General features: G+C 42.1%; 1 protein-coding gene across 8 annotated transcripts in view; it reads left to right on the top strand.

Moving 5' to 3' along the window:
* Positions 1–17,794, top strand: part of dlg5a (discs, large homolog 5a (Drosophila)) — a 67,914-nt gene that overhangs the window by 28,712 nt on the left and 21,408 nt on the right. For 7 of the 8 annotated variants that reach the window (XR_014392690.1, XM_082976721.1, XM_082976719.1 and 4 more), the window contains exons 3-15: positions 3,389–3,566; positions 7,248–7,391; positions 9,699–9,882; positions 10,894–11,153; positions 11,361–11,559; positions 11,781–11,894; positions 12,251–12,481; positions 12,965–13,149; positions 13,384–13,509; positions 15,621–15,753; positions 15,958–16,085; positions 16,176–16,351; positions 16,653–16,756. Coding sequence is in view for 7 of the 8 variants with exons in the window: in XM_082976721.1 (XP_082832847.1) it covers positions 3,389–3,566; positions 7,248–7,391; positions 9,699–9,882; positions 10,894–11,153; positions 11,361–11,559; positions 11,781–11,894; positions 12,251–12,481; positions 12,965–13,149; positions 13,384–13,509; positions 15,621–15,753; positions 15,958–16,085; positions 16,176–16,351; positions 16,653–16,756 (2,162 nt within the window). In the remaining variant the exon portion in view is untranslated. The remainder of the gene's footprint in view (positions 1–3,388; positions 3,567–7,247; positions 7,392–9,698; positions 9,883–10,893; positions 11,154–11,360; positions 11,560–11,780; positions 11,895–12,250; positions 12,482–12,964; positions 13,150–13,383; positions 13,510–15,620; positions 15,754–15,957; positions 16,086–16,175; positions 16,352–16,652; positions 16,757–17,794) is intronic. The other variant, XM_082976715.1, reaches the window with a different exon arrangement.

The following is a 17,794-nucleotide window of genomic DNA, read 5'->3' as shown; positions in this document are numbered from 1 at the left end:
TGTCAGATTTCAAAAAAGCTTCACGGCGAAAGCACACGTTTGCAATAATCTGAGTACGGCGCTCAGCCATCAACCACAAGCCAAGCAGAAACCTGTCATCTTGGACTCAACCAAACTCAGATCTAGTATTATAAATATTCACTTACCTTTGATCTTCATCAGAATGCACTCCCAGGAATCCCAGTTCAACAATAAATGTTTGTTTTGTTCGATAAACTTCATCTTTGTCCAAATACCTCCATTTTGTTCGCGTGTTAGGTTCAATATTCCAGGCGCGCGCTTGCTAACTGCAGACGAAAAGTCAAAGTTATACCACAGTTTGTAGAATCATGTCAAACGATGTATAGCATCAATCTTTAGGTTGTTTTTAACTTAAAACTTAAATAAAATTCCAACCAGACGATTCCGTTGTCTTTAGGAATGAATATGAAGTCAGCTCGCTCCCAAGCCTCAACGTGTGACTGAACTCGTGCCTTATCCTGGGACACCTGTTTCCAGAAGCTCTTGTTGGCTATCTGTTCACAGTAAAAGCCTGAAACAACATTCTAAAGACTGTTGACCTCTAGTGGAAGCCTTAGGAAGTGCAACATGACCCCGTAAACACTACAAATTGATTAGAAATACACTTCAACAACTACAAGCCTCAGATTTCCCACTTCCTGGTTGGATTTTTCGCCTGCCATATGAGTTCTGTTATACTCACAGACATCATTCAAACCGTTTTAGGAACTTCAGTGTTTTCTATCCAAATCGACTAATAATATGCATATCCTACCTTCTGGGTCTGAGTACCAGGCAGTTTACTCTGGGCACGTTTTCATTTTCCTGTCTGAGATGACCAGTATTGTTTCCATGTGAATCTGAGAGTATCTTGGGAAATGTTGAAAAGATTGTCATGGAAAAGATTAGAGGAATTTCATATCAGACAACCGCTGTTCTAAAGCAGTAACTTTTGGGTAGTGAATTTGTTAATGTCTTGGACAAGGCCTAAACCACTTTAGACCTTATGTGAGCAAAGAGCATTGTAATGCTCTACAGTTTTTGTCAAAGTCCAGTGTTTTCTGTAATGCATTCAATCATAATTTACTGTCCCTGTCTACTGGTGATGGAAACTGCGTTTTTCAGAAATATTACACTTAAACCCAACATAATATAGTATTCAATAGAAGTTGACTTCAAGTTGCATGAGGTTCAAGTGAGATTACTCTTTCCTGTTTGTAAGCTAAAGTCCTAACTTGGGATTTGTGTGCCTAACCTGAATTAGAGGTCGCCCGATTATGACTTTTCAGCGCCGACACCAATTTTTTTTTAATGTATTTGTAATAATGACAATTACAACAATACTGAATGAACACTTATTTTAACTTAATATAATACATCAATAAAATCAATTTAGCCTCAACTAAATAATGAAACATGTTCAATTTGGTTTAAATAATGCAAAAACAAAGTGTTGGAGAAGAAAGTAAAAGTGCAATATGTGCCATGTAAGAAAGCTAACGTTTAAGTTCCTTGCTCAGAACATGAGAACATATGAAAGCTGGTGGTTTCTTTTAACATGAGACTTCAATATTCCCAGGTAAGAAGTTTTAGGTTGTAGTTATTATAGGAATTATAGGACTATTTCTCTCTCTATACCATTTGTATTTCATATACCTTTGACGATGTTCTTATAGGCACTTTAGTATTGCCAGTGTAACAGTATAGCTTCCGTCCCTCTCCTCGCCCCTACCTGGGCTCGAACCAGGAACACATTCGACAACAGCCACCCTCAAAGCATCGTTACCCATCGTTCCACAAAAGCCGCGGCCCTTGCAGAGCAAGGGGAACAACTACTCCAAGTCTCAGAGTGAGTGACGTCACTGATTGAAACGCTATTAGCGCGCACCCCGCTAACTAGCTAGCCATTTCACATCGGTTACACCAGCCTAATCTCGGGAGTTGATAGGCTTGAAGTTATAAACAGCTCAATGCTTGAAGAATTGCGAAGAGCTGCTGGGAAAACGCACGAAAGTGCTGTTTGAATGAATGCTTACGAGCCTGCTGCTGCCTACCATCGCTCAGTCTGACTGCTCTATCAAATATCAAATCATAGACTTAATTATAACATAACACACAGAAATACGAGCCTTTGGTCATTTAATATGGTCGAATCCGGGAACTATCATTTAGAAAACAAAACGTTTATTATTTCATTGAAATACGGAACCGTTCCGTATTTTATCTAACGGGTGGCATCCCTAAGTCTAAATATTGCTGTTACAACCTTCAATGTTATGTCATAATTATGTACAATTCTGGCAAATTAATTACGGTCTTTGTTAGGAATAAATGGACTTCACACAGTTCGCAACGAGCCAGGCGGCCCAAAATGCTGCATATACCCAGACTGCTTGCATGGAACGCAAGAGAGTGACACAATTTCCCTAGTTAAAGGAAATTCATGTTAGCAGGCAATATTAACTAAATATGCAGGTTTAAAAATATTTACTTGTGTATTGATTTTAAAGAAAGGCATTGATGTTTATGGTTAGGTGCAACGACAGTGCTAAATCATCACCCATTTGGCGAAGTAGGCTGTGATTCGATGGGAAATTAACAGGCACTGCATCAATTATATGCAACGCAGGACATGCTAGATAAACTAGTAATATCATCAACCATGTGTAGTTAACTAGTGATTATGTTAAGATTGATAGTTTTTTATAAGATAAGTTTAATGCTAGCTTGCAACTTACCTTGGCTTCTTGCTGCCCTCGCGTAACAGGTAGTCAGCCTGCCACGCAGGCTCCTCGGGGAGTGCAATGTAAGGCAGGTAGTTAGAGCGTTGTACTAACAAGGTAAAAATCTGTCGTTCTGCCCTTGAACAAGGCAGATAACCCACCGTTCCTAGGCCGTCATTGAAAATAAGAATGTGTTCTTAACTGACTTGCCTAGTTAAATAAAGGTGTATAAAAAATAATAATCGGCAAATCGGTGTCCAAAAATACAGATTACACATTGTTATGAAAACTTGAAGTCGGCCCTAATTAATAGGCCATTCCGATTAATCGGTCGACCTCTAACCTGAATAATACACTGTCAACTAAATATTGTTATAAAGGTCAGATTCTTGTTTAAGTAGCCAACCTTTGTAACTCAAGTCAGATGTCAGCTGTGGCAGGCCTGCACCTGTAGTAGAACTCTATTCCCCAGAATGAGACACAGGAGAACCAGATCAACCATCATGTCCAGTTAGAATCACCTCTAATACAACGGACTGAGCTTATAAATGGATATACCCTTGTGTGTTTATATTGTGATGTAAGCGTCTTCCTCTCCTTCCTGTCCCGTGTATTCCTGTGGCAGTGAGCTGCTCTTGCTCCTGGTGACATACTCACTGTTGCAGGTTCACCCCCCGGTAACGGCTCAGCCTCGTCCCCGCCCCCGGCTGTCAACGACAACCGGCCAGCCGGTGACAACCTGGACACCATCCTGTTCCAGCTGCGTCAGGTGACCCGTGAGAGGGACGAGCTCCGCAAGCGCTTGGCTCTGGCATCGCCTGGCACCACCTTCGACGACTGCAGGTACAGACAACCCCCTTCCCCCTTACCACATAACTGAGGAGAGGGCAGAGTGAAATGTCTTTATTCTGTACATTAATGTATTAATGCAGTAAGTAGTCAAATACAACATCTTGACATAAGTAGAGTAGATCGTCTTCATACTGTACTATACACCAATGTCTCCATGCAACAAGTAGTCAAAATAAAAGATTTACACATAGACCGAAAATACATTCCAGCTAATCATTAACCTGTCTGGGAACCCCTACCCTAGTCAACAGCCAGTGGAATCGCGTCGCGCGAAATAGAAATACCTCATAAATGCTATAACTTCAATTTCTCAAACATAAGACTATTTTACACCATTTTATAGATACACCTCTCCTGAATCGAACCACGTTGTCCGGTTTCAAAAAGGCTTTACAGCAAAAGCAAAACATTAGATTATGTTAGGAGAGTACCCTGCCAAAAAAAATCACACTGCCATTTTCAAAGCAACTAGATGCATCACAAATACCCAAAACACAGCTAAATGCAGCACTAACCTTTGACAATCTTCATCAGATGACACTCCTAGGACATCATGTTACACAATACATGCATTTTTTTGTTCGATAAAGTTCATATTTATATATAAAAACAGCATTTTACATCGGCGCGTGACGTTCAGAAAATATTTTCCCTCAAATGTTTCCGGTGAATCAGCACTACAATTTACAAAATTACTATTCGAAAACATTGTTAAAATGTAATATTGTCATTCAAAGAATTATAGATTAAAAATAACTTTACTGGGAAATCACACTTTGCAATAAACGACGTGGTATGCTCAGAAAAATAGGCTAGGCGATACATGTTAGCGCCATCTTGGAACCATCTAAAATCAAAAATTCTATTGTAAATATTCCCTTACCTTTGATTATCTTCCAGGAATCCCAGGTCCACAACAAATGTAGTTTTGTTCGAAAAAGTTAATAATTTATGTCCCAATAGTTCCTTCTTGTTAGCGCGTTCCGAAGGCTACTCATAATGTACTGAAGCTTGTCGTCACGAATGTGCAAAAAATATATATTTACGTTCGTTCAAACGTTGTATAACATAAATCTTTAGGGCCTTTTTCAACCAGAGCTTCAATAATATTCAAGGCGGACGATTGCATTGTTTTACTAAACGTTTCGGAACAAAAGGTTTCCCATGGGCGCCCGCGTCATAGTAGTAATAGCCCTCCCCCTGTGACCAACTTCCCAAGCCTCTCTTTGGGTCAGCTTCTACCATAGAAGACTCAAACCACTTTGTAAAGACTGTTGACATCTAGTGGAAGCCTTAGGAAGTGCTAAATGATTAAGTCCCTGTGTGTTTCAATGGCAAAGGTTTGAAGTGATTCCACACATCAGATTTCCATTTCCTGTTAGGATTTGTCTCAGGGTTTTGACTGCCATATGAGTCCTGTTATACTCAGACACCATTGAAACAGTTTTAGAAACTTTAGAGTTTTCTCTCCAAATCTACTAATTATATGCATATTCTAGTTACTGGGCAGGAGTAGTAACCAGATTAAATCGGGTATGTTTTTTTATCCGGCCGTGCAAATACTGCCCCCTATCCACAACAAGTGTTAAACAAATCAAAACATTTGATATTTTTCAAAGTAGCCACCCTTTGCCTTGATGACAGCTTTGCACACTCTTGGCATTCTCTCCAGAGAATGCCAATCAGCTTCATGAGAAATGCTTTTCCAATATTCTTGAAGGATTTCCCACATATGCTGTGCACGTGTTGGCTGCTTTTCTTTCACTCTGCAGTCCAATTCATCCCAAACCCTCTCAATTGGGTTGAAGTCGGGTGCTTGTGGAGGAGAGGTCATCTGATGCAGCAATCAATCACTCTCCTTGGAGAGGTGATGTTTTTCCACTCCTCAATTGTCCAGTGTTGATCGTGTGCCCACAGCAGCCACTTCTTCTTGTTTTTAGCTGATATAAGTGGAACCCGGTGTGGTTGTCTGCTGCAAAACCACTGTTGTACGGTGCCATTATTTGTCTTTGTAAAAAAAAATAAAAAATAAGAAGCTCTGTGCTCACAGGAAAAAAACTGCTGCTCCAGATTTGCTCCATTCATTAAAATGACAATTTAACCAACACCCATGTGACTACCCGGACCTACCATTTGGTTTTGAAATATTGAAACCAAACCATATGGATTTGAATGAAAGTATTTGACATGGAAAGGGGAATGTAAGACGCAAACAATTTCAATTTGGCTACATGTCATATTAAACATCATATAAACACTAAATAGGTGAGGAGCCAGACAGGCAGCCTAAGATGGAAAGAAAATGAATTATTTAAGCTATATTATTTCAAGGCTATAGCCTACAAATAAATACATTTGCGATTGACACAATAGGCTGGTAGCGACATAAAGCGCTCAGCATTTAAAAAAATATTTTGCTGTATTAAATCATTGTAGTCTATAAATTGCGCATATAGCCTGTGACTTAGAATTAAATACAAATTAAACTAAAAATGACTTAGTGCCTTTGAATTCATTTTTAGACACACATTTGGCTGGTCTGTGGCTTCTGTCTCATGCGATGGTGCCTGGAGAGCTGGCCAGCAGCAGAGACTATCCTCTCTACACTTGCAGAGCCACTGGGGATGCTAAACACCCTTTTTTGGCCTCTCTTGCCAGGCTGGACAGAGATGCAGACTTTTTGTTCTTCTATAGGTAGGGGTAAAGGTTTTTAGGCGAAATAACCCAATCAAAACGGAAAGCTCCTTGAACGTGGGAATATGCCAGGCATACTGGGCCAAAATCAATTATGGCCTATTGTATAGATAATAGAACAAAAATGAACGAAATGTTAAAGAGATCAGATTTTTTGTTTATAAATACTTTGCTACAATGAGACTTAGCTAGCTACCCAGCTCGTTCCTTTCTTTTATCATGTGCACAAAGTAAGTGCACCATCATGCTTTCGGGATACAGGTCTTTTCAGATTCCACAATGATTCTTTAGTTGTGGACACTACATCACCACACTCCCTCTTGCTCTTGGTCCTCATCTTTGTAAGTCACCTTGATTTTAACCCCCAGTGTTTTTTCTTCATTAAAATATTTAGGGAACTTCATGACAGAAGCTAAAGTAAGTGGCTATAGCAACACACAAGTATACTACAAATGTGAAATTAGAGGGGGTGGGAAGGCCAACGCTCCAGCCTTTGGGAATCTTGCGCCACGCTCCAGTCAAATTGGGCACGTTCTGCTCCTCGCTCTGCTCCTGCTCTGCCCCACTCACATACTCTGGTTTGGACGCTGCAGACAGAAGTTGGCAGATCGGCTGTACCGACTTCAGACGAGTCCCGTGATGCTTGTGGGGGTCGTAGAGCAAACCGTTCGGACGCTACAGACGTTTTCTGGGGGAATACCAATTTTCAAGATATTTGATGGTCTGATAAACAATGCTGTAGCTCGGCCACCTTCCACCGTAGATGCAAAACGCCGCCATTGGCGGATGCGGTGGATTGAGACGCTGCCCAGGCAAAAAAACATCTCAGGGATGGGGATATTTTTTTTATGGTAATTCGATTTCTGCGGGGGTGAGAACATCAACTAGGGGGTTAACTGACATTGGGCTTACTTTGTAGACAAGGTCTCAGGTTGTTTATGTGATGCATTACTCAGCTCATGTCCTGTTTCCCCTAAGGCCGATTTCCAAAGCCAGCCACGACTACGAGCGTCTGAAGAGTCAGTGTATGCGGGCCATGGCAGACCTACAGTCTCTACAGAACCAACACACCAAGACTCTGAAGAGGTGTGAGGAGGCCGTCAAGGAGGCTGACTTCTACCAGTGAGTACCACCATCATCAACACTGATTGGGTTGGTTGGCTGGCTGGTTGGTTGGTTAAAAGACATGAATTGTCTGGGTGAAGGTGAATGTTTAGTAGTCCTTTGAGAACACTGCCCAGTCTAATGTCAGGAATCATCTGTTAGTCCAGTAACTCTTTCTGAATAGACTGTTGTAATTAGATGGGAATAATTAGAGGTTTTATGGCAATATTGTTTTACTCATTTACAGACTGGAGAAGCGCCAGGTGCTGCAATTACAAATTGAAGGAACATTTATGTGCTAATGGGTCTGTTTCCATTTAAGTGGAATAGAGATTACCTAATGTGAATTAAGGAGTTGTACAGCATTATCTTTAATAGTCCGTTTTAAATGAAGTCATATCAAGTAGAGGTCGACCGATTTATGATTTTTCGACGCCGATACCGATTATTGGATGACCAAAAAAGCCGATACCGATTTAATTGGACGTTTTTTATTTTAAAAAATGTGTTTGTAATAATGACAATTACAACAATACTGAATGAACACTTATTTTAACTTAATATAATACATCAATAAAATCAATTTAGCCTCAAATAAATAATGAAACATGTTCAATTTGGTTTAAATAATGCAAAAACAAAGTGTTGGAGAAGAAAGTAAAAGTGCAATCGTTGCACGACTGTACCTAACCAAAAACATCAATGCCTTTCTTAAAATCAATACACAGAAGTATATATTTTTTAACCCTGCATATTTAGCTAAAAGAAATCCAGGTTCGCAGGCAATATTAACCAGGTGAAATTGTGTCATTTTGCGTTCATTGCACGCAGAGTCGGGGTATATGCAACAGTTTGGGCCGCCTGGCTCGTTGCGAACTAATTTGCCAGAATTGTACATAATTATGACATAACATTGAAGGTTGTGCAATGTAACAGGAATATTTAGACTTAGGGATGCCACCCGTTAGATAAAATACGGAACGGTTCCGTATTTCACTGAAAGGAAAAACGTTTTGTTTTCGAGATGATAGTTTCCGGATTTGACCATATTAATGACCAAAGGCTCGTATTTCTGTGTGTTATTATGTTCAAGTCTATGATTTGATAGAGCAGTCTGACTGAGCGATGGTAGGCAGCAGCAGGCTTGTAAGCGTTCATTCAAACAGCACTTTCGTGCGTTTGCCAGCAGCCCTTCGCAATGCATTGCGCTGTTTATGACTTCAAGCCTGTCAACTCCCAAGATTAGGCTGATGTAACCGATGTGAAATGGCTTGCTAGTTAGCCGGGCGCAGGCTAATAGCGTTTCAAACATCACTTGCTCTGAGACTTGGAGTAGTTGTTCCCCTTGCTCTGCATGGGTAATGCTGCTTCGAGGGTGGCTGTTGTCGAGGGTGGCTGTTGTCGATGTGTTCCTGGTTTGAGCGAGGAGAGGGACGGAAGCTATACTGTTACACTGGCAATACTAAAGTGCCTATAAGAACACCCAATAGTCAAAGGTATATGAAATACAAATCGTAGAGAGAGAGAAATAGTCCTATAATAACTACAACCTAAAACTTCTTACCTGGGAATATTGAAGACTCATGTTAAAAGGAACCACTAGCTTTCATATGTTCTCATGTTCTGAGCAAGGAACTTAAACGTTAGCTTTCTTACATGGCACATATTGCACTTTTACTTTCTTCTCCAACACTTTGTTTTTGCATTATTTAAACCAAATTGAACATGTTTCATTATTTATTTGAGGCTTAATTGATTTGATTGGTGTATTATATTAAGTTAAAATAAAAGTGTTCATTCAGTATTGTTGTAATTGTCATTATTACAACAACAAAAAAAATGTTAAATCGGTACCGGCTTTTTTTGGTCCTCCAATAATCGGTATCGGCTTCGAAAAACCATAATCGGTCTACCTCTAGTGTGAAGGCACTTAAGTGTGTGTGTGGGTCACAGTGAGACAGACACAGGGTGAGAGAGATGAGGATTATCACTCCACTCCTCTCTCCAGCAGGCCTGTGTGTGATTGGATGTAAGCCCCTGTCGCTGTCTGTCCAGGAAAGCAATCAAACAATGTGTTAATCTCCCTCCTAACCTCTGTCTGCCTTGTCATTGACTTATATGTTCACTGGGGGGGAGAGAGGAACATGTATTGCAATCAGTACTTATCGAATAAACTCAATTCAGGTCTGCAGAGAGGTTAGTATGTACTTTCCCTTGAACCTGCCTTTTGCAGACAGCCTAGAAATTGCAATCTGCTGTATAACTAATGTAACCTCTTGGTAATCTTCCCTCCCCCAGTTTTAACCTCTCCCTCTTTGTCTCCAGTATGCTCCACAGTCGTGTCTTAGGAGATCAGTCTCAGCTGAAAGAGGAGCTGGATGTGTTGAGGAGAGACAACACTCAGCTGGTCAGGGAACACAACCACCTGAAGCAGAGCTGTGAGGAGCTCCGCAGGCTGCACAGCGAGGACCAGAAGGAGGTGGTCGACATGAGGCGGCAGCAGCAAGAGGTACACGCGCACTCACACACACACACACACACAAGGTTGCTGTGACCTATACCGGGTTGCTGCGCTTTCAGAAACCCACACATCACTGGAGAAGACTGAGCGCACACACACACACACAGCTGGGAGATGCATACAGAGCACTTCTGTAAAGGGCAGTGTTGGAGAACAAGGTCATTGGCTCATGTAAAGGGCATGTAGACAGTAGGCACATTCCCCTTGTACCTACTGCTCCTCCTGTGTTCACAGATCTGTACGTTCAGGAGAGGTGTTTAAACTCACCAGTATAGAATACTATGGCTCCATCTCCTGCATACTGCCCTGGGGCCACACCTGCTCCCACAGTAATCACTACAGACCCCAGCAAGCCTTACATACACCACACACTCAACTGAACACACAAAAACGTCAGGGAGGTATTTACATTTTATTGGTGATTTTATGATTGTGAAGGGCCAGCAAAAAGGAAACCTAAGGGCTAGTTAGTTACACCATAGTTCCTAAGGCTCCATTTACACAGGCAGAACAATTCTCATCTTTTGCCCAAATATTGGTCTTTTGACCAATTGGTCTCAATCACATCCTTTGCCAATAATTGGGGATTATATCAGTATTGGTCTTCCTATGTAAATGCAGCCGAATCATCTTGAATACTGCAGCTGCTCACTGTTGCCATCTGCTGACTAACTGGTGTAAAAGGAATCAATGTCATTCTGCCTTGTTTATGGTTCCAGTGGCTTGGTTTGGTTTCCACATGCTTCAGAATAAGTAAATAACCACACACTATCACTCCCAAAAAAATACATGTATTAATTAAATAAAGCAACAGCAAGCTTCGTTCATCGTGGTTTCAGCATGGTGCTTGAAACACCATAATGGTGGTTTTGAATCTGTCAACTGTACATCATAAACTTTATTTGTATAGCACAATTCACACAGAGATGGCAACTGAAGGTGTGCTTAACTGTATGTGCATGTAGAAAAGCATCAGCTGAATGACTTTCCTTCCTCCAGGTGATGAGAGAAAACGGTTCGTCAGAGGTTCTCAACAAGCTCTATGACACAGCCATGGACAAGCTGGAGGGGGTGAGGAAGGAATACGATTCGCTGAGCAAACGCTACAGCGAGAAGGTAGCTAATCACAACACGGACCTGAGCAGGCTGGAGCAGGTGGAGGAAGAGAACCGCCGATTACAGAAACAGATGGACACGTTGCTGAGACAACGAGACACGGCTATACACTACCAACAACAGTGCTCTACGTCCATGCGGAGGTAACAGACAGACACACTGCTGAAACAAGACATATATACACTACCAACAACAGTGCTCTACGTCTGAGGTTACACACACACACACACACACACACACACACACACACACACACACACACACACACAATGCTCAACCCAAGATACATGGTTATACACCACACACACACGAATACACTTCTACACACCTCACCATCTTCCTCTCCCCAGGTTTGACTCTGTACAACAGGAGCTGAACAAGTCTTCAGGCCAGAACAAGGAGCTGCAGAGGGAGATGGAGCGGCTGCAGTCGGAGGTGACACGCTGTAAGAACTTCCAGCTGAAGGCAGTAAAGGACTGTGAGAAGTACAAGGAGGAGAGGGACTCTGTGTTCAACGAGTACAGGCTCATCATGAGTGAGAGGGACCAGGTCAGAGATACATATAATACATTATGGTTTCCCAGACACAGATTTCAGCTAGTCCTGGATTAAGAAGCTACTTTCCATGTAGTATCTACATTGAGTATGTTATTATACATTTTTTCAGGACTAGGCTTAATCTTTATGCAGTTGTTCATCCCAACGTTGTTTGATAATTCAACAATAAAACTTAGCAATAATGAAGTGGTTTATTAAATTCTGGGTAACAGGTGATCAAGGAGCTGGACAAGCTGCAGACAGAGCTGGAGGCTGCAGAGGCCCGCCTCAAAAACACCTCGTCTGAAAGGATGGTGGCAAGCGAGGAGATGGAGGCTCTCAGACAGGTACAGGTCAATGAATCATTTTATCTATCAGTCAATCAAACCTTGTCCGAGAGGTTAATCAATTATTTAAGCAATCTATCGATCAGTTTATTAATAGTCAGTCTAAACACTTAGAGGGTGATAGCCAGGGAGGAGATTGAGGCTCGCAGACAGGTAATCAATCATATGTTAATCAATTTAATATATTGCAATTAATATCAGTTTATTAATCAAACTCACCTCGTCTGAAAGAATGCTGGCCAGTGACGCTCTGACAGCTGCTCGATCAATTAGCTAAATTTGTCGCTGCCAGATCAACCAAGGGATTTTGGGATTGTGTTAGGGCATTAAATCTGATTTGATTGTTTGTATTTTAGGAGCTGAACTCGTCGTTGGTGGACCGGGACAGGGCAATCTGTGAGAGGAACGAGCTGTTGGAGAAGTACTGCCATGAGGTGAAGGACAAGGCTGAGGCCCAAAAGGAGCTGAGCCAAGCCTGTAAAGATATTGAGACGGTCCGGGAGGAGAGAGACGTGGCCCGCAAGGAGAGGACAGAGGCCATCATACAGAGAGACCAGCTACTGAGAGAATACTACCAGGCAAGACAGGTAACATTAACACACCTGAAAATGACACACGCACCTTACAGGTATGATAAACAACTGTATTAGGGAGGACAGAGGCTGTCAAAAGGTGACAGCTCCCAGCCAAAGGTTAGACACATGATAAAGAGCTTAGATGATCCCATAAACTGTCAACCATTTGGATTATGTCAGTTGCATGACCCTAAAGCGGATTTAGTACAAATGCTGCTGTTTCTGCTCCTGACACTTCCCTGTTCAGACCACTAGATGGCCCCCCTACCACGGTTTTACACTACAGGAGTCGGGATGCTTAAAATCTGTGATAGAAATCCCAGTTGAAGCATTCCCTTGCTACTGATTCCGGGAATTCTACAACTAGGTTTTCTGAGAAACCTGGGAACTTGTAGAAAGTTTCAGGAAGTTTGTTTTTGATCTCTTGAAGTTTCATGTTTTGAAAGTGGCTAACTTGTGTGTGTCTGTGTGCCCGTGTCTGGATGTGCTCGACAGAAACAAGACTCTGCCACCCTGGACATAGAGCGGGCCAACAAGGAGATTGAGGTGTTGAGGAAGCAGTACGAGGCCATGTCCCAGGAGCTGAAGGAGGCTACGCAGGAGGCTGAGGTGGCCAAGTGTCGACGTGACTGGGCCTTCCAGGAGAGAGACAAGATAGTGGCAGAGAGAGAGAGCATACGGTGAGAGAAAGCGGGAATAGTGGTGTAGGCTCTTTCTTAATTCCTCTTTCCTTGATTCCTTGCATCTTCTCTCCTTGCCTCCTTCTGAAAACGCATTGGAGTAGAAGGTCCGAGAGGAGGAATCTTGGATCTTCCCTAATGTATTTTGAGAAGGAGGCATGGAGAGAGGACGCAATGAATATTAACTGACTAAACTGTGCTGATGCTTGATGATGTCATATCTTGCCCCTCCAGGACGCTGTGCGATAACCTGCGTAGGGAGCGGGACCGGGCGGTTAGCGATCTGGCTGATGCCCTGCGTAACCTTGACGACATGAGGAAGCAGAAGAATGACGCGTCACGGGAACTGAAGGAACTCAAGTGAGTCCCAGAGCACACAGACACACAGAAAATGTCTGGCCTCCTCTAAATAACTGTTTTCATAGCTGGTAAGAATATAGTTGAATAGCCCTGGTTTATGAGGTTAATTAAACACACACATACCACACCACACACTTTCCACTTTCTCAACCCCCTTGTAGTGATGGGAAAAGCTCCCTCTACTGGTCAGTGTGTGACTGCCATATGAAATTCTCTCTGTCTTTTCTTTGAGAGCTCATTCTCCTTTCCTGCTGAGGAAGAAGAAAAGAGTAACATTTAGGTTTTCAAGTCAACGACCCCCTCTAGGCATGCCTCATAAGGACATAATGTATCTTAGTGACAGTCAGCCACCATAGGCCTATTTCTCCTTCAGCCTTTCCTTTACACACTGTAGAATATGACTTTGCTACTACTTTTTAGACTTAACACTTAACACTTCCCTTGCAGCACTTTGAACGGTTGCAGCACTTTGCCCTATAGATATCTATGCAGACCTGCCAATATGCACGCATTTTGCGTACCAACTATGCAATTCTCTGGTCATGTATGCAGGTACGAGATCTGAGTTCAAAGTATGCAGAAATGAATAGGGCCTGATAAAACATTTGAATTTTATTTTTTACATTTTAATAAAAAAGAACTCCTGAGTAAATCTAACATCCCGATAATCACGCTGCAACACACAGACATGTTCGGAGTTTGTGTCAACGGACATGGAGATGAATGCATCAGTATTCGAAGTAGCAACCACGTGTATGCCCCTCCTGTTTGTTGTGATGCTGAGTTTGTGGACTGTCAGCTGTACGTAAACACATGGACAAATCCCCTTTCGACTCCGTGTGTTGTGGAAAGGTAAACTCTAATTGGTTCAAGCTAACGTTAGCGAACATAAGATGGACGTTCACTGGGCTCTAAAGTGACAGCAGTTCACTCGCATTTGCTTGTGAAATAGTTACATGCAAATACGAAAAATAACTGGTCGCATTTGTGCGAGTGTGATATACATTTAATTCTGCGTCCCATTAGTTGTATTTTCCACGTAACATTACGAGGATCACGCAACCCGATGGACTGTACCAGTAATTATGATCCACGTCACAAAAAGCGTTACAAAAGTATAAGTAAAAATAAATATTTACATCTTGGCATTAAATGGGGTCGGGAGTTTAGAAGACTGCGCGATGAAGAATGCATGAGTGTCTGGTATTAGCTATAGAGGCAATGCTTCTAAAATGCCTTTGCACTAGATTTGAGATTTTATCAATTTAGAGAATCTGAAAGGATCTATGCGCTGCAAATAAGTACAATAGGCACCTTTACATAGGCTGAAACAGCAGACTCTTCTAGCGAACAGCGTTCAGATTCTCTTTGCGGTAGCCTACTTAGGCTTTGTGTAGCCAGTTTGCGGTCTGTGTCGACTCGATCATCTGTTTTTGTTTTCAAATAGATTTTTATTTTAGTGTTGATTAGGAACCGTGTCTAAAAAGCCAATACCTTTGAGCTGGTCCAAGTGATTGGCCCTGTTTGAGAGTTGACAAGCGTTCCTCTACTATAGAGACTAAACGTTATAGATAAGTATCTCCGTTGTACACTCTACCTGTAATGGAATAAACATGCAGACAATCTGTGCTAATTCCACAAAACATATATTTATTTGATATGTTCTGTACTAATCAGTATGAATCTTTTATTTCTGTTTTGTAAATACCTTTTCAGAGGACTGAACTGAACCAGGTGTGATCCATAATGTTTGTGTAGGTCGTGCAATAACAAAATTGGCAGCTAATTTAGCACGTCATTGTTATTTCAGCCAGTCAGTAAAGCTATGTCAGATGATGAGAGTGAGGAGACTTGAGAGAAACAGACCAGGCAGCAGCTACATGCAAGTTGAATCTCCAATTTGCTGCGCGTCTGGTATTCTAAAAAGTTCGACAGGGTTGGCAGGTCTCTCTATGGTGTAGTTGTTCAGCATTAGAACCTCTATGAAAATGCTACAAGGCACACGTTTCTTCATTTAGCAGATAGTGTACATGCACTCAGTGACATGTAGATATATCCTGCACACTGTTGTGATGTGCTCTGACCTGTGTGACATCACTTCCTGTGGTCAGAGAGAAGATGGAGAGCCAGCTGGACAAGGAGGCCAGGTTTTGTCAGCTGATGGCCCACAGCTCCCATGACTCCGCCATCGACACAGACTCTCTGGAGTGGGAGACAGAGGTTGTGGAGTTTGAGAAGGACAGGGTGAGTCTGGAGAGACAATACTTTCATTGATTTGATTGAATTATTTGACTTACTGTTGATGTATCGATTGATTGGATGGATTGACTGACTGATTGATCAGATGATTTCATTTCCAGCAAACGTTAAAATCCAGCTTAATAAAGGGGCTCAGAACTGATATGTATGTAGATAGCAAAGTTAAACATACTGGTTGTTTTCCTGCAGGATGACATGGATTTGAAGGCACTTGGGTTTGACATAGCAGAGGGGGTAAACGATCCATATTTACCAGGAGATTGTGGAATATTTGTGACAAGAGTGGACAAAGGAAGTATTGCAGATGGAAGGTTAAGGTAATTCTCTGATTTGTAACATTTCTTTAGGTTCAAGTTCAGGAACTCCTGTTCATCCCCAATATCACGTTTTTACTTCCTGCTTTTCAGAGTGAACGATTGGTTGCTGAAGATAAATGACATGGACCTGACCAACAAGGACAGGAAGCAGGTGGTAAAGGCAGTGCTTAACAGAGGCGGGCTGATCAACATGGTGGTTCGCAGGAGGAAGTCCCTGGGAGGAAGGCTGGTCACCCCTGTACACATCAACCTAATTGGACACAAAGGTAACACTTTTGTGCCACTCCTGGTGTGCATTCATTAGGAAACCATTTACTCCTAATGTAAAATGTTTTGCAAAGAAAACAAGCGTTTCTATTCGACAAAAGCTGTCATCAATGCAAAGAGTGGCTACTTTGAAGAATCTCAAATAAAATATATTTGGGTTTGTTTAACACTTTTTTTTTTTGGTTACTACATGATTCCATATGTGTTATTTCATAGTTTTGATGTCTTCACTTGTATTCTAACGTCAGTGTTATAGGTCTGAAGTGTGTAATACATATTGTATTCTCCTCTCTACTCCAGACAGTGGTATAGGTCTGGAGAATGGTGTGTTTGTGACGGCCCTCGTCCAGGGGAGTCCTGCTTCCAGGGAGGGATCTCTGACTGTTGGAGACCGACTTATCGCTGTGAGTCCCCCACCACCACCTCCATTTTCTCCTTCTAATTTTCTTCCATCTCCTCCTCATTTTCCTCATACTCTTCATTCCTGTTTCTACTCCTCTCTTCCAACCTCAACCTCCTCCTTTTCCTTCACCTCCACCTGATCTGATCCCCTGTTCCATTTCGGTCTCTAGTGATTTGGTGACAGAAACAATGTTAGCCAGTCATCACTCTAACTGGCAGAATGACCTTCTCTCTAATCATGATCCACCTACTGAATCTGCGGTCATAATTCTTCAGGTCCTTACTGTGAAGTTCTGCTGCTTAGTAAAACCGCTCACCTTTTAATGGCAGACCAAGGCTTGTCTCAAATTGCACCCTATTCCCTACACAGAGTACTATTTTTGACCAGAGCCCATACGGCCAAGGTCGAAACCAATGCGCAATATATGAAATGGGATGCCAGTTCGGACGCACCCCTGTTGACACCCTCAACTTTAATAGTGAAGCCTGGCTAGCTGATATGGGACATGATAGCTAAGTGTTGGTGATTAGCAAACATTAGACCAGACGCCTGCAGATGTCAATCATGGTTGTGTATCGTCTTATGCCATGTCCTTGTAGTCGTTAATAACTTAATGTAGCAGGTTATATTTCACATATACAGATATGTTTAATTATGTTAGTAAGAGAAGGACTTGAACACGCTGAACCAACAGTGACATATGCAGTCAGTGCACAATTTTGCATATGTCACAGCTGCACTCTTAATGCTCATTACTCCGACTAGACTCCCCAGATGGAATAACATGCTTCAAAGAGTACTGTTTCATTTTAGGTGTTAAAGTTCAGTAGTCTGATCTCTTCTTTTTTGGGGGGGGGTGGGCGGCAGGTAGCCTAGCTGTTAGAGCATTGGGCCAGTAACCGAAAGGCCGCTGGTTCGAATACCCGAGCCGACAAGGTGAAAAAATTTGCCGACGTGCCCTTGAGCAAGGCACTTAACCCTAAATAGCAAGGCTCACGCTGTAAAACAACACATTTCACTACACCTATCGGTATATGTG

The sequence above is a fragment of the Salmo salar genome, chromosome 01 (assembly GCF_965601325.2).
Source record: "Salmo salar chromosome 01, fSalSal1, whole genome shotgun sequence".
Taxonomy (NCBI): domain Eukaryota; kingdom Metazoa; phylum Chordata; class Actinopteri; order Salmoniformes; family Salmonidae; genus Salmo; species Salmo salar.
This window is presented reverse-complemented; position numbering and strand designations above follow the sequence as displayed.